The sequence below is a fragment of the Tenrec ecaudatus genome, chromosome 5 (assembly GCF_050624435.1).
Source record: "Tenrec ecaudatus isolate mTenEca1 chromosome 5, mTenEca1.hap1, whole genome shotgun sequence".
Lineage (NCBI taxonomy): Eukaryota > Metazoa > Chordata > Mammalia > Afrosoricida > Tenrecidae > Tenrec > Tenrec ecaudatus.
Window position 1 is genome coordinate 107,187,612 of NC_134534.1, and position 21,571 is coordinate 107,209,182.

At 41.2% G+C, this 21,571-nt stretch overlaps 1 protein-coding gene across 2 annotated transcripts in view; it reads right to left on the reverse strand.

Annotated features, from left to right (window-relative positions):
* IARS1 (isoleucyl-tRNA synthetase 1) overlaps positions 1-21,571 on the reverse strand; it is a 154,125-nt gene that overhangs the window by 77,284 nt on the left and 55,270 nt on the right. For both annotated transcript variants that reach the window (XM_075549828.1, XM_075549827.1), the window contains exons 11-17: positions 19,902-20,024; positions 19,191-19,282; positions 13,823-13,921; positions 12,316-12,442; positions 8,059-8,132; positions 7,473-7,667; positions 5,502-5,588 (exon numbers count right to left, since the gene is read on the reverse strand). In XM_075549828.1, the coding sequence (XP_075405943.1) occupies positions 5,502-5,588; positions 7,473-7,667; positions 8,059-8,132; positions 12,316-12,442; positions 13,823-13,921; positions 19,191-19,282; positions 19,902-20,024 (797 nt within the window). The remainder of the gene's footprint in view (positions 1-5,501; positions 5,589-7,472; positions 7,668-8,058; positions 8,133-12,315; positions 12,443-13,822; positions 13,922-19,190; positions 19,283-19,901; positions 20,025-21,571) is intronic.

Consider the following 21,571-nt stretch of genomic DNA (forward strand, 5'->3'; position numbering starts at 1 on the left):
TCAAACATATCATTCACCACGACCAAGTAGGATTCATCCCAGCGATGCAGGGATGGTTTAACATCCGAAAATCCATCAATATCATACACCACATCGAGAAGAAAAAGGATAAAAACCATATGATAATATCCATAGATGCAGAAAAAGCATTTGACAACATCCAGCATCCATTCCTAATCAAAACCCTCATGAAGATAGGATTGGAAGGTAAGTTCCTCAAGCTCATACAAGCTATCTATGAAAGACCAACAGCCAACATCATAGTCAATGGAGAAAAGACAAGAACAATACCACTGAAAAAGGGTACAAGACAAGGATGCCCCCTGTCCCCTCTTCTATTCAATATTGTTTTGGAGGTTCTGGCTAACAACATAAGACAGCGGAAGGACATCAAAGGGATCCAGTTGGGAGAGGAGGAGGTGAAACTATCGTTATTTGCAGATGACATGATCCTATACATTGAAGACCCCCAAAACTCCACAGTTGGAATACTTACAGCAATAGAGGAATACGGAAGAGTAGCAGGATACAAGATCAATAAACAGAAGTCGGTAGGGTTTCTATACACATCGGACAGGGCCATGGAAGAGGCGATTAAGAGGGAAGTACCCTTCACAGTAGCCAAGAACAAACTGAAATACCTAGGAATATACTTAACAAAAAATACTAAAGACCTATATAAGCATAATTATAAAACCCTATTACAGGAAACGAAAAGTGACCTTCACAAATGGATGAAGCTCCCCTGCTCATGGTTAGGTAGGCTGAACATAGTAAAGATGACAGTTCTTCCTAAAGCACTCTACAAGTTCAATGCTATACCAATCCAATTACCATCAACCTTCTTCAAAGAATTGGAAAAACTGACCACCAACTTCATATAGAGAGGGAAGAAACCCAGAATTAGCAGAGAACTCCTCAAGAAGAAGGACACAATTGGAGGACTCGCCCTACCTGATTTTAATGCCTACTACACAGCTACAGTGGTCAAAACAGCATGGTACTGGCACAATGATAGACACTCAGACCAGTGGAAAAGAATAGAAAGCCCAGGAGTAAAATCATCAGCATAGAGACAACTGATCTTCGACAAGGGTCCCAAAAACGTCAAGTGGGAAGCAGATGCCCTCTTTAATAAGTGGTGCTGGAAACAATGGATATCCACATGTAGAAAGTTGAAACAAGACGTCTACCTCACCCCATGCACAAGAATACACTCAAGGTGGATCACAGATCTAGAAGTCAAACCCCAAACCATCAGGACCATTAAGGAGGGAATCGGGACTAATCTCAGAGCACTGGCCCAGGGAGCACATAGGCTCACTGCAACAGGGAAGGGGACACACACAGGTGATCTGGAAATCGACAAATGGGATCTAATAAGAATAAAACACCTGTGCACCTCGAAAGACTTTGCCAAGAGGGTGACAAGGCAACCCACAGACTGAGAGAAGATTTTTAGTAATGACACGTCAGACAAAGGGCTCATTACTAAAATCTACAACACCATCATGACCTGCAAAAAGAGGAAAACAGTTAACCCCCTATGGAAGTGGGCAAAAGAAATGAGAAGAACTTTCACTAGAGAGGAGATCAATATGGCCAATAAATATATGAGAAAGTGCTCGAAGTCCCTTGCCATAAGAGAAATGCAAATCAAAACAACCATGAGATACCACCTAACACCCCTGGGGCTAGCCCAGATCAGTAAATCAGAGAGCAACAAGTGTTGGAGGGGCTGTGGTGAAATAGGAACCCTCCTCCACTGCTGGTGGTCGTGCAGATTTGTACAGACACTGTGGAAAGCAATCTGGCGATACCTAAAGAAAATGGAAATTGATCTACCTTACAACCCAGCCATCCCTCTACTGGGCATATACCCGGTTGAAGCAGCAAATAAAACACGACCAGTCATATGCGCTCCAATGTTTATTGCGGCACAATTCACAATAGCAAAGACTTGGAAACAGCCTAAGTTTCCATCGATAGACGAGTGGATTAGCAAACTTTGGCACATACACACAATGGAGTATTATGCAGCACTAAAAAGCACCGATGAGCACATGAAACACGTTATTTCATGGGAAGAGCTGGAAGGAATTATGTTAAGCGAGGTAAGCCAGACCCAAAGGGACAGGTACAACATGAGTCCCCTGAGGTAAGTACAATCAGCATGACAGAAATGGGGCATTAATCCACCCAAGGGGAGGGTATGGTTTATATCTCCACAGGGAAAGTGGGACCAGACTTCAACCCAGTGTCGCAAGGTGTGAATGCAATATCCCGGCGTGGAGGACGGAACCGGTGGAGAGGTCTGGGAGGCTGGCCCCAGCACCATAAATTAAGTGGATTCCTGCCCCTCCCCCGAAAAGAACTTGTTCCAAAGGACGACACTGACCCTGCAGCTATGGGAGATGGACATATTTGATCAGAGCACACGGGAGCAGATGAAGGGGCAGGAGGAGAGAGTGGAGCACAGCCTGGCCCACCAGGCCGTGATGATGATGTTCCTGAGTAGAGCAGCCAGTCCACAGAGAGAACAACATGGCTGGTCCTACTATGAGACATGATGCCCCTCAGTGACTAAGAGCGATACAGGGGACAGCACCGGAGACACAGTGTGGGAATTGCACCTGACCTGATCCCACCACACCGAGGCAAATCACTGGGGGAGTGCAGCGGAACAGCAAGGGAATGGAGTGGCAAGGTCCCCAGGGAATGCTGAAAGTGGACTTTGGGGCCAGGGCGTGGTGCCCCAACAGACTGGACTGGAAAACGCTCCTAAGGGCCAGCAAAGATCCCTGAACTAACTACAAGCTTTTCTCTTGTGAACTGTGTTGTTCTGTTCTTTTTCAGTGGTTTGTTTTGGTTGTTTTGTTGTCTGGTTGTATACTGTTGCTTTGTGTTCCTCTGTCAAGTTTTCGTGCATGTTAGTGACTCCACAGGTCTGTCTGAATAGGACAGGCTGGATGAACTATCTGGATGAAAAACAACGGGACCGACAGTTCCGGGGGGACTTGGGGTGGGGGGTAAGGAAGTGGTGTTAACAAACCCAGGGACAAGGGAAAAACATGGGACCCCAAAGGGTAGAGAAGGGGGAGTGGCAGGCCTGATGGGAATTGATCAAGGGTAAGGTTGCTTAGAGAAGAGGTATACTCTAGCCCAGGTGGCGATGAAGCATGGTAGTAGGGCAGGAGGAAGGTCAAGGGAGATGGAGGAAAGAGCTAGGAGTCAAAGGGCATTCATGGAGGTCTAGACAAAGACATGTACATGCAAATATATATAGGAGGTTGGGGAAATAGATCTTTGTGTCGATATTTATAGGTCAAGTATTAAGGTGGCGGAAGGACCTTGGGCCTCTACTCAAACACTCCCTCAATGCATGAATACCTTCTTTTATTAAATTGGAACTCTATGATGCTCACTCTCCCGACACAACGGCTGGAGCCAAAGTGTGTGAACAAGTAAATGTGGTGAAGAAAGCTGATGGTGCCCGGCTATCAAAAGAGATAGTGACTGGGGTCTTAAAGGCTTGAAGATAAACAAGCGGCCATCTAGCTCAGAAGCAACAAAGTCCACATGGAAGAACACACCAGCCTGTGTGATCGAGTGGTCCCAAAGGGATCAGTTACCAGGCATCAAAGAACAAAAAATCATATCATTGACTGCACACCTCCATGATAGGATCGCTGAAGACAAATGGGTGCACAAGCAAATGTGGTGAAGAAAGCTGATGGTGCCCGGCTATCAAAAGAGATAGTGTGTGGGGTCTTAAAGGCTTGAAGGTGAACAAGCGGCCATCTCGCTCAGAAACAAATAAGCCCACATGGAAGAAGCACACCGGCCAGTGCGATCACGAGGTACCCAAGGGACCAGATATAAGGCATCATGCAAAAAAAAAAAAAAAAGATACAAGTGTGTGTATGTATGTATATATATGTGTATATGTATATATGTATGTGTATATATATATTATATTAAATGAAGGGGCAAGTGCAGAGTGGAGACCCAAGGCCCAAGTGTCGGCCAATGGAGATCCCCTCATAGAGGGGCTTAGGAGAGGAGATGGGTTAATTAGGGTGTGAGGTAGTATCGATGAAGAACACAGCTTTCTCCCAGATCCTGGATGCTTCCTCCCCCCAACTACCATGATCCGAATTCTACCTTGCAGGGCTGGATAGGACAGAGGCTGTACACTGGTGCATATGAGGGTTGGAGGTACAGGGAATCCAGGGTGGATGATACCTTCAGGACCAAGGGTGTGAGGGACGATGCTGGGAGAGTGGAGGGTGAGTGGGTTGGAAAGGGGGAACTGATTACAAGGAGCCACATGTGACCTCTTCCCTGGGAGAGGGACAGCAGAGAAGGGGGGAAGGGAGACCCCGAATAGGGCAAGATATGACAAAATAACGAGGTATAAATTACCAAGGGCATATGAGGGAGGGGGGAAAGGGGAGGGAGGGGGGGGGGGAAAAAAGAGGACCTGATGCAAGGGGCTTAAGTGGAGAGCAAATGCCTTGAGAATGATTGGGGCAGGGAATGTATGGATGTGCTTTATACAATTGATGTATGTATATGTATGGATTGTGGTAAGAGTTGTTGGAGTCCCTAATAAAATGTAAAAGAAGAAAAGAGAAAAAAATGATTAGGGCAAAGACTGTACAGATGGGCTTTATACAATTGATGTATGTATATGTATGAACTGTGAAAAGAATTGTATCAGCCCCAATAAATTGTTAAAAAAAAAAAAAAAGAAGTTTATTGACTAGTAAAAAAAAAAAATTGCTTAACATGAATGTAATTAATGTCAATGAAATGTACCTATAAAAGGACAGGTTGCATATTCATATTGGTAGGTTCAAACTCTATATTTACAATTTGTTTTGTGACTTTGGGCAAATTATTTCATTTTTCTGCGCCTCAAAATACAAGACCCATCGGAGCTCTGAGGGCTAAAAGAATTAATAAATGTAAATGTTCACATCAAGGCCTAAGTATACTACCTATCTATCTATCTTTAACCTCTGTTTTGTTCTTTATGATTCTGTTAGGTCTCTCAGTTTATGAAGTACAGATAGAGTCCATTAATAGCGATAAAAGACAATAACGGATGCAGTGGTTTACCAGAGACGGAGGGTGGGTAGGATTGGAGAGCAAATAATAAATACAGGAGGGTAAGAGAACACCAGAACCAATTGTGATGATGCATATACAACTGTTTTCAAAAGCGCCTATGGATGTATATGATCAGTGAATTTTATATCAATAAAAACTATACATTTTTAAACGACTGGAATTTCACGGAAGAGGAAAAGCAGCACATAGTATTAACCAGAGGAGAAGAGAGGGATAAGAAGTGAACCAGAAATTCCCGAGTTCCTCTTCAGGGAGCAAGCACCCGCACAGCATCAGGGGCCTGGCAGAAGCTGACTGCCCTGAGAAGGAACAACCCGGGGGCGCAAGGCAGAAAGGCGTCAGAAACTGCACACGCAAACACTTGCCTAGCAAGGACGAGCCCGTTGGCAATCACATTCTTGAAAGCAGGCTTTCCAAAGAGAGCTGTGGACAGAACCAGCAGTGTGTAAAACCTGGAAGAAAAAAATGTTTGAAACATTTCAAGAGAAAAGAATTAAAAGCATAGGATAAACTTGTTTTAGTTTTTGTTTGCTTAGTTAGACCTCATTTCCATTCTTGGTTGTCATACTTCTTTGTGATCAATTTTAAAAACTCAGTTCTCAATCCTGTCTAGACACACCAAGCATCTAGGGAGCACTGCAAAGCTATTGAGACACAGGCCTAACCCATGTCAATCCAATCAATGTATTTAGTATTTACTTTTGTGGGGATGGGGAAGCACAAAGCTGAAGCAAAGAGAGACTTGCACTGATGTGCTGACCCTTCCAATGAAACCAGAGCAGTGGCGCTCTCCTGTCTCCTCTGGAGCCGTGCCGTGCAATAAAGGGCCACAGGGAAGGAGACGGAGCCGTGCCATGCAATAAAGGGTCACAGGGAAGGAGATGGAGCTTGGCATCCTCGAATGACCAGCCAAGAAAGACTGGCTGAATAAAATCAAAGAAGCATGTCACATCTAACACTTAAATCATGCTGGATGGATAAGCGGATGATAAGATTTCCACCCCAAACTACGAGAACAAAGAAAAGACTTTGACTGCCAAGCAATATACACTTCATATTTCCTAGTTAGCTTGTTCCCTGAAAGGCCTGTATCACATTTCCACACGCTTTCCAAAAAATGATCCTCTTGTGCCACCTGTGACCTGATTTTGAACATGAATGAATGAGGACGGCTATCAGAACTCGAGCTTGACATCTATAACTTCCATACGATCTCCCAAAGAAGAACTAGGAGGATGCTCAGGGCATGATGTAAACAGCTCAAAATGTAGGAAGAGTGACAGCACGGATAATAGGTTCCACTCTGAAGAATTTTAATGGCCCTCAGGGTCAGCAGCTTCTCCGAGAAACAGGCTTAGTGGGAAGCAAGCTGGGCCCTCCGTAAAACTAGGAATCTATTTTGGGGAACTAGTCATATGTAAATAAATGGATTTTAAATAGAAAATAACCTAAAGGGCTCGGAATGTGAAACTGTGCTTGCTTCAAAGCACATTCTAGAATAGGGATCAGCAAACTGCAGCTTGAGTCATCTATATTTCTTTTGCTCTCAAGTAAAATTGAAAAATTTAAAGGAAATTATTCAGATCATGGTGATTTTATTGGTTTGTAAGAATATATTTATGGCTCCGGAATAATTTTTAAATTGGTGTGATGAACAGAATTGGCTCTTCCATCTCAAAAGTTTTCTGACCCCGTTCTAGAATATTAAAATTGTAATTCAGTTTGTGATGACGACTACAAAGTTGTACTTGTGGCAGAGAGTGAAACCAACATAGTTTAAACATGCAACAACAGAAACTTTACTAATGAAAGTATGGTTCCAATTTGGGCCAGAAAATCTCATCGGATAGGAAAAATTAGCTATCTCTAATTAGGAGAAAGATGGAACTGCAGGAAAGAAAGCACCAGATAAGCCTAATGCCCAAATTCTCCCCGTTTATTTTTTTAATATGAAAATTTTAAAGAATATTCATTTATAAAGCAAACATCTGTATATCCTCAACACGAGTCTGCATACAAAGACTAAGCAGCTGAGCATATGGTATGACGTAAATCAGCTAAGTATACACATTAATTATTCTGTCATTTAAATTTCCCTTATTAGCTTCTATATTCCAAACTGTAAGCAAACTTATTGAACTTGCAGGACTCTATGTCCACTATAGTGAAATTCCATCTCAAAAGGCCCCTTCAGTGCCCATGCTTTGGTGATAAGGGGCAGAAGGCAAGAGCAGAGCCTGGCTTGTAACTATCTCCTCATTATGCAGCAAATAAATAGCAGTCACTCAGTAAAATCCTACACAAGTAAAATATTTGATGACAAATAAAGGACTTACCATCCTCTGGTTTGGTCAATACCTTCAGCAATGAAGTCTGCTGGAAAAACATCCTCAAAGTCCTTTTTGTTTTCAAATGGATAATGGACTTGTGCATACGGCATGCTGCCGCTCTCAAACCAACAATCAAACACTTCAGAGATTCTATGCAACGGCCCATTCCCACAGCGGGAAGGGATAGTCAGGTGGTCAATGCTAATAAAAAACAGATCATTTTTATTAACTTTACACATTTTATTGTGGTTTAGGCAAAAGTTTAGAGTCAATTAGTTTCCCAATCAACAATTTATACATATTTGTTTTATGGCATTAGTTGCAATATAATCAATGTAACAACATTCTTCCAAATTACTCCCCGGATTCCCCATTTCCATTACCCTAGTCTACTGCAGAGAAGGGAAGAATTCTGCCCTCCAGACCAGGACACAGAGGTCACATGCTTATTATCTCAATGTGAACTGAGTCAGTAGCATAGAAATTCAGTAATACCAATTTCTACATGTACTCTGCATTACATCTTAACAGGCAAGGAATTAGGCTGAATGTGGACTGAACTGAAGTGAATCTAAATCATTCAGAAACTGACCTCTCTCTGTGGAGATCGGAGATCTTTGTTCTTGAAAGTTCTTCAAGTTCTGCCACTGATCCAACACATACAACCTGCAGAAAGCAAAGTAAAAGAAATTATGCTAAGTCAAGTAAGCTAAGTACAAAAAGACAAGTACAACATGAGTCCGCTGAAGTGAGCTCAAAAAATCCAAAAGGGGCATAGGGAAGAAGCTACTGTATACAAACATTCCTGGGGTGAGGTCCAGGTAGTATGGCAGGGGCCAGACCAAATCCAGGGCTACACATGGTAGCCAACCAAAAAGGAGGGGGGCGGGGAAGTCATGGGTAGCCAGGAGAACAGGGCACTAACCCATCCAGGGGAGGTGTTGTTTATATCTCCACAGGGAAAGAGGGACCAGACCAGACTTCAACCCAGTGCTCTAAGACAAGAACGCAACACAATGGCATAAACCAGGGAACCAATAGCTAGGCGTGAGGGGCCGGCCCCATTACCAACTAAGTGGACAGTCCGTCCCCCCAAGAAGAAGAATTCATTTCAGAGGACAGCACTGAAGCTACAGCTCAAGGAGAGGGACAGTCTGATCAAAGGACATAGGAGCCAACAAGGGGGTAGGAAAACAGAGTGAAACACATCTTGGCCCAATAAGTCCTGAGGACACTATTTCTGCTCAGAGCAGCCAATGCACAGAAAGGACTACAGGGACAGCCCCACAGGACACAATGCTCTTCCCTGATCCATAGCACCACGGGGGACAACACTGGAGACATGCGGCAGGAATTGTGCCCGCCCGGACCCCACAACACCCAGGTGAAGCAGTGGGGATGTGCAACAGAGCAGCAATGGGAGCAGAGCAATGAAATCTCCAGGGAGCACCAAAAATAGACTGGGGTCTAGGGCATGGTGCCCCCCCGTCAGACTCGACTGGAAAACACCCATAAAAGACAACAAATAGACCTTTTCTTTCTTTTTTTTTTTTTTTGGGGGGGGGTAGTGTTATTGCCTTTTTGCTGTTGTTGTAGCCATTGTTTTATTTTCTATTGGTGTTTTGTTGTGGTCTTGTGTTTGTGAATACTGTTGTCACTACATGTCCATCTGGATGGGATAGGAAGGATAAACAAGTCGGAAGAGAGAACAATGGAATGACAATTCTGGGGGGACATGGGGGGGGGAAGGAAGTAGGTGTTAACAAACCCAGGGACAAGGGAACAACAAGTGATGGAAAATCGATGGTGAGGAGGATGTAGGAGATGGTAGGGCTTGATCAAGGGCAATGTAACTGAGAGGAATTCCTGAAACATAAATGAAGGCTGAATATGATAGTGGGACAAGAGGAAAGTAAAAGGAAATAAGAGGAAAGAACTAGGAGGCAAAGGGCATTTATAGAGATCTAAATAAAGGCATGTATATATATTTATAAATGACGAAGGAGAAATAGATCTATGTATATACATTTATAGGTTTAGTATTAAGGAAACAGATGGTCATTGGCATTGGGCCTCCAGTGAAGTACTCCCTCAACACAAGAACACTTTGTTGTAATAATCTGGCACTCTGAGAGGCTCACGTTCCCGACACACTCGCTGAAGACAAAGCGGGTACGTAAGCAAATGTGGTGAAAAAAGCTGATGATGTCCAGCTATCAAAAGATACAGCATCTGAGGTCTTAAAGGCTTGACGATAAACAAGTGGCCATCTAGCTGAGAAACAAGGAGCCCACATGGAAGAAGCATGCCAGCCTGTGTGATCATGAGGTGTCAATGAGATCAGGTAGCGGGCATCAAAGACCCAGAGGAAAAAAATCATAATGTGAATGAGGTGGGGAGTGCGGAGTGGAGGCCCAAAGCCAATCTGTAAGCAATTGTGCATCCCCTTACAGACAGGTCATAGAGAGAAGATGGGACAGTCAGGGTGCAGTATAGCACCGATGAAACATACAGCTTTCCTCTGGTTCTTTAATGCTTCCTACCTCCCACTATCATGATCCTAATTCTACCTTACAAATCTGGCTAGACCAGAACATATACATGGGTATAGATAAGAGCTGGAAACACAGGGAATACAGGACAGATAAACCCCTCAGGACCAATATTGAGAGTAGCCATACCAGGAGGGTAAGGGGAAGGTGGGGGGTAAAAAGGGGGACCTGATCACAATGACCTACCTATAACCCCCTCCCAGGGGGCTGGACAACAGAACAAGGGGGTGGGGAGAGACACCGGACAATGCAAGACATGAAAATATAATAATTTGTAAATTATCAAGGGTTCATGAGGAAGGGAGGCGGGGGAGGGAGGGGAAAAATGAGGAGCTGATACCAAGGACTCAAGTAGAAAGCAAATGCTACGAAAACAATGATAGTAACATGTGTACTAATGTGCTTGAGACAATGGATGCATGCATGGACTGTGATAAGGGTTGTACGAACCCCCAATATAATGATTTTTAAGAAAAGCAAAGTCAAAAAGCTAGAATGCCTCAGAAGTAAAGAACTGATGCAGGAAGTTTATGTAGCACTCTATGCTTAGGTTTTTGTGAAACTGATTTATTTAAAGAGCTAATTCACATGTTAACATGGACTAGCGATCTGGCCAAACTCAAATCAAGCCTTTGGACATCAAGCACATTCCAACTCATGAAAGCAAAGTACAGGGTTTCCAAGGATACAAATCTTAACTAAAACAGAGAGCCTCATCTTTCGTCTATGGAACACCTGATGGTTTTGAACAGCCAACTTTGTAGTCAGTATTCCAATGCTTAAGCAAAAGTGCCACCTGGATATTTATAAACAACTGGCATGTTTCTCAAAGACTCGTTAACTTTCTGAAGCGGTAATCATCGAGACTTCATTATAACATATGCCTACTGCTCCTTATATTTGAGTAAGTTACTGTAGAGATAGAGACCCTTTAGTCTTACTGTAAACCTGCATAGCCAGCAAGTCAACGTTTCCATGAAGCCACTACTGAGAATAATCAGTCTAAGTAACAGATGCCTTAAATCACTGTGCTAAGGAATCTTAGGTTCTTTCCGGGCACTTGAACTTTGTACCCTAGAATCACTGAAGTCAAAGCTAGAACTAAATTACTATGCTTGAGTAAACACAAAATAATCCGAATAGATTGCAGGATGTCAGGATTCTGCCCCAGCAAGGAGGCTAACGTATGAGGTTACCTGGAAAACGCAGAATGAAGAGGTATCCCAAGGGCTTTTGCTGGTCTGCAAACTAAGATCTCTTTCTCTAAATATTCTTCTTCTAAACCTTGATCAGGTTACTTAACTTTATCTTTAAAGTATCTACAGGTCACTGTATTGACCATCATTATCTCCATCACTGCTCAATGCTCTTGGTGTGTGAACATATTTATTTTTCACTTGATTTACAAATTAAAGATCTGAAATGCATTAGTAAACTTAAAAGTGTTTTATATATAATATTTTAAGATATTATGAACTTAAGGCAGGTAAAAAATAATATACACCTAGTGAATGAGGGGGAGTGCAAAGTGGGGACCCAAAGGCCATTTACGGGCAACTGTACATCCCATTACAGAAATGTCACAGGGGGAGACGAGCTGGTCAGGGTGCAGTGTAGTAACGATGAAACATACAACTTCCCTCTAGTTCTTAAATGCTTCCTCCCCTCAACTATCATGATCCCAATTCTACCTTACAAATCCAACTGGAGGATGTACACTGATACAGATGGTAACTGGAAACACAGGGAATACAGGACAGATGAAGCCTTCAGGACCAGTGGTGAGAGAAGGGGGAGAGAAGGTTGGGTAGAAAGGAGGAACCTATTACAAGGATCTACATATAACCTCCTCTCTGGAAGTCGGTCAACAGAAAAGTGGGTGAAGGGAGACATTGGACAGTATAAGACATGACAACATAATAATGACTTGTTGGAAACAAATGTGCTTGACACATGGATGTATGTATGGATTGTGCTAAGCGATGCAGGAGCCCCCAATAAAATGATTAAAAAAAAATAATGCACAACAAAAGATCTGAGCAAACAAAAAAGTTTTAATGTGAGAATTTCATAAAAAATGCATTCTTCACATATACAGCAAGAAACATTTAAAATATAATCAAAAATTTAAAAATGTATTCTTATTCTGTCATGTCAATAAAGAGAAAGAAAATAGAATATTTAAATATAAGAGAGATGTAAGAGGAAAACAAAATCAACTTCTTTTTCCTGGATTTAGATGACATGGAAAAAGTGTTTCAGTAAAAATGAAACAAGGATATCAAGTGTACACTCACCTCTTGGAAATCATCACTGACCCACAGTGGAATAGGAGTGCCCCAATATCGATTTCTAGAAATTGCCCAGTCACGTGCATCTTTCAGCCAGTTTCCAAACCGTTTCTCTCTCACAAATTCTGGAACCCTATAATAAATAAATTAGATAATCATGTTAGAACATTAATAATTCATGATTTTATATTACACCCAAAATAACTGCAAATTTTTGTAGACCATTGAACAATATCCTTCAAGAGTCTAAACCCCCAGGAATACAAAGAGTGAGTCACTTAATACTTGTCCCTGGCACCTTAGAGCCCCAACTAAATGTAATTTATGTAATGGCACCACTACTTTTAAAGATGGGAATACTAATTCTTTAGACTAAAACCCCAGCTTAAAACCATTTCCTTTTAAATCATGAGACTCTCACAGAAACCAAATGTAATTTTAAGTCTATTGAGTCCTTATAAAAGACTATGTGCTAACTCATTAAAACCATTCTTCTAGAACAGAGTTACTTAACATATGTGTCAAGACTCCACATGACATCGAATAATTGAATCAGAGGGTAGCGAAAAATTTTGCAGTAGCGAAAGGTTTCTGAAGAGAAAGTGACTAAAAGTAATTCACAATACAATGCATAATAAATCCACACTGGCAGTGCTTGCCTACACGGCAAGTTTCCCAGGCAAAGGCTTTAATAAACTGCTCCAGAATCACATGTTCAAGTAGTTTCACTTTGGCACCTATAAGTTTAATACACACTCTTGTATCAGCATAAAGCCAATGCGAAGATAGTGTTTTATTCCAGAAAATACAAAAGTAGTGTAAGTAATAAATACAAAAGGATTTTGTCACTTACTTAGTCACTGTCATTGAGCTGAGGCCAACTCATAACAAAGACAAGATAAAACTGCTCTGTTTTAAGACTGTAACTCTTTATGGGAGTAGAAAGCCTGGTCTTTCTCCTAAGGGGCAGATGGTAATTTCAAACTGCTGGCCTTGAGGTTAGCAACCAAACACATAACCACTAGACCATCAGGGTTCCATAAAAGACTCTTTTGTAGGTACCACTAAAAAATGTTTATCCAAAATGACCATAGGTTAAATGAGAGTACAGCCATACTCCACACAATCTAAAATCTATAAACTAAATAAAGGGCAATTTCTTATCTCCAATGAGTTTAAAAAGAAAATAAAGTGCTTATAGATGCCATAAAGAAGCCAGGTGGTGCTATGGATTAGGCACTGAGAAGTTACTGGAACAGTTGGCAGATCAAACCAATGATTCATTTTGGGGGAGACGGATGAGGCTGTCTGCTCCCAAAGAGATTTACAGCATGAGAAACATTTTATGGGCTCCTTATGGATCAGAAAAGTATTCTTAAAATACTTTTAACTTGGAGTTCTTTACAAGATAGGCTTAAAAGGGGCTATACCTGCAATACAAAATAAAAATGTCTACTAAAATTATTACAATTTTGGAGAAAATAGAAACCAATAATAGTGTTTGCCTGCTTACCAGTAGCACATGTCATTGTTGCTCAGCAGTCTGTCTATCATGTGTTCCACTCGCAAGAACCAGCTGGGCACCGCCTTGTAAATCAGAGGAGTGTCTGATCTGGGACACAAAGACATAGGCCATAGTGATCAGACACTGGCATGTAGCCTTCTACAGATATTCATGTTTACTGTAATACAAATTAAAAGATTACCAAATGGCATGATAAAATGCAAGTTTCACAAGCCATCTCACTTCACAATACAAGGAAAAGCATGAGCAAGTAAAATAAGACTCAAAAAGAGCAACCAAACTCACTGTCAATGAGTCCATTTCAACTAGGAAACCCGACAGGACAGCTCCTGTGAGCTTTTGAAATGGCAATTCTTTATGGGAGTAGAAAGCTTTGTCTTTCTTCTGCATAGAAGCTGGCGGTTTTGAACTGCTGACCTTACAGTTAACAGCCCAATACATAACCATGATACCACCAGGGCTACTAAAATAAGATTAGAATGTATACTTCAGAGTAGGAAGTGACAAGTAGTCTAAAGCATGACAACTTCAGAAAAGAGGAGGATACGAGTAAACTGAATGGAATTTCTGTGAACATACATCATTCTAAGCAACATCCAACAACTTAAAAAATATAGTATCTAATATTTATAATGCTACATTAGAAAATTTATATTTCCAACCTAAAGTAAATAGACTCCAATAGAAAACAGCTATTATATATTTATTTTCTACAACCAATTCCTGTGTAGTGACATAATATTAGTAAACACATTTATAAAATCCTTGCATTAAAAAAGTACACATCCCAAAAGAATAGATTTTAACATATAATAAACATTCCAATATTAAAAGGGGGGGAAAGAATCCTAAAAGCAGCTCGAGGAATAAAAAAAGTTACATATCTGGGGATGCAGTAATTTTCAGCAAAACCATGAAACTATGATGGCAGTGGAATGACATATATAAAACACTGGGAAAAACAACCGCATTGTCAACAAAGACTCTTATATCCCACAAAATTATCTCTGATATACAGGAAGCCACAGGGAAATTTTCAGATATGAAGAAAGTAAAAGAATTTGAAAAACAAGACAAACCTTTCAAAAAATATTAAGGGAGAACAGAGAGGAGTCGACAGACAACAGTGTGTGAAATGAAGCCCTGCTCAATACTGGCCCTCATGAAATGATCATATAGCAACGTGGTGAGAAAAACCCAATGGTGCTTGGCATCAGAAATAACAGCACTTACTGGGGACATGCGACGCTTTTTGTGAGTTACAGTTCAATGTGTAACCACTATGCCGCCAAGGCCCCACGGAAATCCACTAGCAAACTACATAGAGGCTGAAGAGGAAACCGAAACAGATCCATAACAGAAGAAATAGATCAAGCCATTTAAAACTCCCAACAAAAATATATCTAAGAGCAGACAGCTGCGCCGGGGAATTCTACCACGCGTTCAGAGAAAAGTTGACACAAATTCAACCAAGTTATTCCAGAATATAGAAAAGGGCGGCCGGCTTCCAAACCAATTTTATCAACTAGGAATAGGCCTGATATGAAAACAATGCCACAATGTACCGGAATAGAAAATAGCTAAGTAGCTTTTATGAATATAGATGCAAAAATCCTCAACAAATTATAGCCAAGAGAATCCAAGAAAATATGAAAAATTATAAATCATTCTAGATATGCACAGATAGTTCAGGACTACAAAAACAAACGTTTAAAAAAATCCATGTAAATCTACCATATAAACACAGAAATTAATCCTACGAAGAGACAACTGATTTTTGACAAAGAGCTGAAATCCAGGAAGTGGGGAAGAGATACTCTCCTCAACAAATCGTGCTCACAAACTTGGATTTCTATTTATATATGGTCGACACACTTAATCTATAAACAATGAGCCCAAGATCCATGAAGACTGTAAATGCAAACCACAGAATCACAAAGAACATAAACGAGAAAATAGCCACAAACTCAAAAGCCACTGCCAATGAGTAGAATTTAACTCACAACCCAACAGAACTGGATAAAATTACCCATGTGGATTTCTAAGTCTAACTTTCCAGGGGTGGAAAGCCTTGTTGTGTTAGATCTGGGTACTTTAGAGAAACAAATCCACAGAAACTCATGTATAAAGGTAGTTTTATATAAAGGTTAAATGTGCATGAAGAAAACATCCCAACCCAGTGCTGCCCAAGCCCACCAAGTCCCCACAAGTCCAACATTAACCCATACGTCCAACATCAATCCACAAAGACCTCCTCCATCTCACAAAACAGACGTAATGATACCAACTGCAGGAGGAAAGCCGAGTCAGTGAATGTGTAAGCATCTCAGCACTAGCAGGGGTCTCCACACGGGTGCTCCAGCATCCAGGGCTGCATTGGGGTACGTACATGTGGCTTCTCCTCAGGGACGTCTTGCAGGAAGTGAGCTGGCAAGTCTTGCCAGCTATGGCAAGGAACTGGCTAAGGAGCTGCATGCTGGTCTGACCATCAGAAAGCAAAGAGACCCGAGAACTAGAAAGGCGGGCTCGCTGAGCCACTTGTCCCTCTGCCCTTCAATTAACCCCACATGTGTTTATCAGCCAGGTTGGCACAATAAACTCAATCCACCTCCTGCCAACCTGGCACCTGTACGTAATTTCTTAGCTTCATGATTGCAATTAAGTAGCATCTACACCTTAATCCTCTAATCCTGTGAATATGTTCCCCCACCTATGAAAGTGTGTAAGCCAACCACTGCATGCCTTTATCTCAATTTTGAGCATCCAATTTATATACTGTTCACTTACATCAACCCAGTTCTCTGAGAAGACAATCATATTTTTGCTATGAAGAGTCTTCATTCCAGTTGGAACCTTGTAAAGTCTGCATCCATAAGCGATTTCAAATCTGGATAGGCTATTCATAAAGTTAGCAACAATATGTACCAATTCACAGGCTCAAAAATCTCCATCTGGTCGGGTTCTGGTCAACTCAATGTGGGTGGCCTCACTCAGCCTCCACAGGGTGCCCATTGGTCACTTGCTATTAGACCATGGGCTCTCACCAATACTCAACAAGCCTAGACCCCCTCAGGCTAGGTCATGAACCTTAGACCAGTCAACCTTAGACCACTCTCTCCATCTTCTCATTTTCCTGTAAACCAAGTCCACAGGTGTCAGTGGCCAAACTCAACTCATCTCTTTATTGCTGCATTTCTCCCACTTCCACTCAACAAGTAGATCCAGGTGGTCACCTAGCAAGCGTTTTTTAGCCTGCTCTCAGGCTCCCTTTAACATTCAGTCCTAGAGGGAAGTTTTCCTCATGGTTCCAGATTTTTTCGAGCTTTGACAAAGACTACTGGCTCCTGAGTACTTCAAAGCACTGGGTGGGACATATCTTTCCAAAGTTTTACAGGCATGTCCTAAACCCATCTAAAGATCAAATTTTAATGGCTGAAGCAAGCGGGCTCACAAACTTTCTATTTTCCTACTTCCCATATTTTTCCCACAAACAACCAAGTAAACACTGTGGTTTTATCTGACCTCTGGATAGACAAAGAGATACTTTCATGAGAGGTCAAAGAAACATCTACTCTCCATCTTAGGATTTGTGTCTCTAGTACCGCACTCCCCAGGTACCATAATGTGTTAGTCTGGGTACATTAGAGAAAAAAAAATCCACAGAAACTCATGTATAAAGAGAGGTTTATATAAAGGTTAAATGTGCATCAAGAAAACATCCCAACCCAGTGCTGCCCAAGCCCACAAGGCAACATTAACCCAGATGTCCAAAACCAATCCACAAAGTCCTCCTCCATCTACAGACGTAATGATGTCAACTACAGAAGGAAATCCGAGTCAGTGAACGTGTAAACATCTCAGCGCTGGCAGGGGTCTCCACACAGGTGCTCCAGCACCCAGGGCTGCATCGGGGTAAGTCCATGTGGCTTCTCCTCAAGGATGTCTTGCAGGAAGTGAGCTTGCAAGCCGTACCAACTAACGCAAGGAACTGGCTAAGGAGCTGCATGCTGGTCTGACCATCAGAAAGCACAAGAGACCCGAGAACTAGAAAGGCGGGCTCCCTGAGCCACTTGTCTCTCTGCCCTTCGACTAACCCCACATGTGTTTATCAGCCAGGTTGGCACAATAAACTAACTCACTTGTCTTTCTCCTGAGGAACAGCTGGTTGTTTGGAACTGCTGACCCTATAGTTGGCAGCCCAATGCACAACCATCATAGAACATAATGAAAAATGAACCCACAGCAGAAGACAAAATAGATGACTGAGACCTCCTAAAACCATGACACGTGCAACCAAAGACTTCTGCAAGAGAGTAAAGAGAAAATTGGGTGTGTGTGTGTGTGGGGTTTTGGGCAACGATATATCAGATAAGAGACTAATTTCTAAAAGCTATAAAAAGCTGTAAGTGATCTCATTTTTTAAATGCACAACATTAATAGAAGGTTCAAAGAAGGCACCCAGGTCGCCAGCAAACATGTTAATGCTCACAATCACTTGGCATTCAAAAGATGTAAATGGAAACAAAAATGTCAATAAAAGCAAAAGACTATGCAAATGAAAACTGTGAGGATAGCACCTCACACCAGCAATAATTAAAAACAAAAAGCATGCTGACGAGGGTGTGGAGAAATTGAAATCATCATGTACTGCTTTGGGGAGTGTTAAACTATATAAGCACAGTCAGTGAACAGCAGTCTGATGCTTCCTCTGAGAAAGGAGAATAGAAATAACATGTGACCCAGCTACCTCTCTAGTCAGTCTATATGCCCTAAAGAAATAAGGAACAAAGACGCATAGGCACACCCAATGTTCATCATAACAATAACAAGATGGAAAGAGCAAATGCTCATCAGTGAAAAGTGAGTAAGTAAATGTTGGCACATAGACCCAGTGGAAAAGCAGACCTCCCTGAAGAATAATGATGAAGCTGTAAAACTCATGACGTGGACAGATTGGGAGGACTTTTCACTGCGTTAGCTAATCCAAAGGGCAAGTATTGTATCAGTTATAAAATAATAATAAAAAAACAAGATTTAGGTTTTATTATCAAAAGAACAGACTTTGATGTTTCCCAGGAGTGGGAAGGAAGATGATGGTAAACAGGTGGTAACTTGGATGAAGGGAAATAATACCCTGTACGAAGGAAGACAGAAAAGGGGGAAGTGGGGCTCCCACTGGAGGCTTTGAAGGTTTAATAAATTGTTTAATACAAAAATGATAAAGTGAATGTGCAAACCCCCAGCTAACGCACAATAAAAGTTAATAAATTAAGAAGCCAGTTTCTAGAACACAAAAATGTGCGGACACACTCTAAGTGGGAAGGCAGACATGGGTTCCAGCAAAGGCCCTGCTCACCTCCAGCAAAAGGGGTAGCTGTGAGTATAGGTGCTGGCCACAAGAAGGCGGTCTCGCTCCTTCAGCATCCGGATGATATATTTATCAGCATCCTGTTAAAAATCAATAGAGCCATTAAAGTGTTCTACAGTATTAATGACACAACATAATTAAATATATCACTCAAATCTATTACTTTCTTGCCTCTAATACGAAGAACCAAGACCAAACTCATTCCCATTGGGTCTATGCTGCCTGACAGCAATGCTGTGGGGCAGGGCAGAAATGCCCCCGTCAGTTTAGGAGGCGGAACTGCTTGTGGGAGCGGAAAGCCTAAACGTTTTCCCGAGGAAATGCATAACTGTACTATAAACGGTTTCAAATCAGTGGGGAGGAAATTGACAGGTCTTTCTTGCATAGCACTTCAAACTCCCAGACCACAATCAGTCCCAGCAAGGTGATTATGACTCAGATAATGGATAGAGAACTTCCCCTGTGGGTTTGCAGGGCTGCAAAAATTTATTTATGGGCGCAAAAAGCTCATTTTTCTCCTCTAGAGTGGCTAGTACGATGGAACAGCTCATCTTGTGGCTATTAGCAGCCGAACATGTGCTCCAGTATGCTAGCAGGGGTCACAGGAAAAGAAATGGAGAAATCTGAAGATGAAACCTATTTTATCAGAAAGTGGCTACTCAAAGAAGTGTGATCCAAGTGACCATATTGATTACAGACCTTCACATACTGTCCCATGAAATCTGTCACTTCTGCGGTGAAACATCCTGAAGCATCAACGGGGCACACAGGCAGTGAGTCTTTCTGAATAACATTGAATTCCATACAGACCCGATAGTCATCCTGGAGAAAAAGGGTAGTGAAGGGAGGGAAATAACAAAACACATACGTATGTGTATGTGGAAGGATAGAGGAACTAAAGGGAGTGTGAGGCAATAGACATAAAAGAGATTCTCAATGTTCTGAAAAATGGATGGAAAAAACCTTAATCATCCTAACTGAAATTGACAGAGGGGCTGATTAGAGAATGGCAGAGCTTCATAGGAAAGTAATTAAGCCATATCATACTTTATTTCAGCGTTATCTACATATGAACTTATAGTTGTTAGCTTCGACTAATGAGAAGATAGGTAATACATAAGAATGGCGTACTCATGTGCACATCTGAAAGTCAGATGTGTATACAAGTATAAAGCACTACCAGATTAATGCCAGGGAATGCTTGATGTACGTAAGGACTTGCATCCTGTCACAGAGCGCCCAAGGAATGGCAAGACTGGCTGAAATCTATTATTCACAAGTTAGTAAATAGCTTCTAGGTGGTACAGTTTAACCAAGGTTCTAATACAATGTTCCATAAATACATTTTTAAGAGTGTTAGCAATAACTATAATCAGAAAACTGGTAAAACCATTTACATCACATACTACTAGGTTTTACTATATTAACTCATTTAATAATAACAAATCTGTGGGGAAGGTAGGTTTACTAGGTTTTAAAGTTGGGCTCCCTCATAAAAATCAACAATTGCTAGGATTCAAATCCAAGCAATTTTGCTAAAGAGGCTAAAGTCTTAACTACTGTGCTGTGCTACCTTAATCTGCAAGAAAACTGACTGTTGGGAGTTTAAACCAAATCATAACCAGTCTGACTCAAAGACAAGCTGCAAATCTGATGTACTTCCACTTGGACTTCTGGTCACCTCTCTCAATGCTAACAGAGTACTAAAAGCTACATAGTGTGGTATGTGCAGGGTCTCCCTGCCAAGCTCAGACACAAGCAATGTAAATGTTAATATATAATAGCTAGAGTGGGGCAACAGTTTAAACACTTGCTCAACTATAAATTAATATATACATTCAGGACAGATAGGAGATATAGTTTAGTAAATGAATCTCCAAATATAAAGAGAAAAATATATCATTCAAAATCCAGATTTTATTTTTATTACATCCTGTTGGATTAGCCATACCAGTTGATTCTAAATTATGTAACCATGTCCTAAAAAAAAAAATCAATATTCACTACTTATTCCTAAACATCTATTAAGTAGTATTAAAAATATTACATGGACAAATGTACTTGACACATGGATGGATGTATGGATTATGGTAAGAGTTGCACGAGCCCCCAATAAAATGATTTAAAAAAAAAGAATATGATATGGTAGATATACAAAAGCGTCTCAATCAGATATATAGAAAAGTATTTATTACAAATAAAACAAAAGATGAAGATTGTATTTTAAAATTTTCAAGCCTAAATAAGGTAGTGTAGGAAGTAGGGAAAGACATGACAGATTCCCAAATTGCTGATAATTAATGAAGCTGGCTGAGGTAAATGTAAGGATTTACTGTAATTATTTCTTTTTTTACTATAACATACTTTTA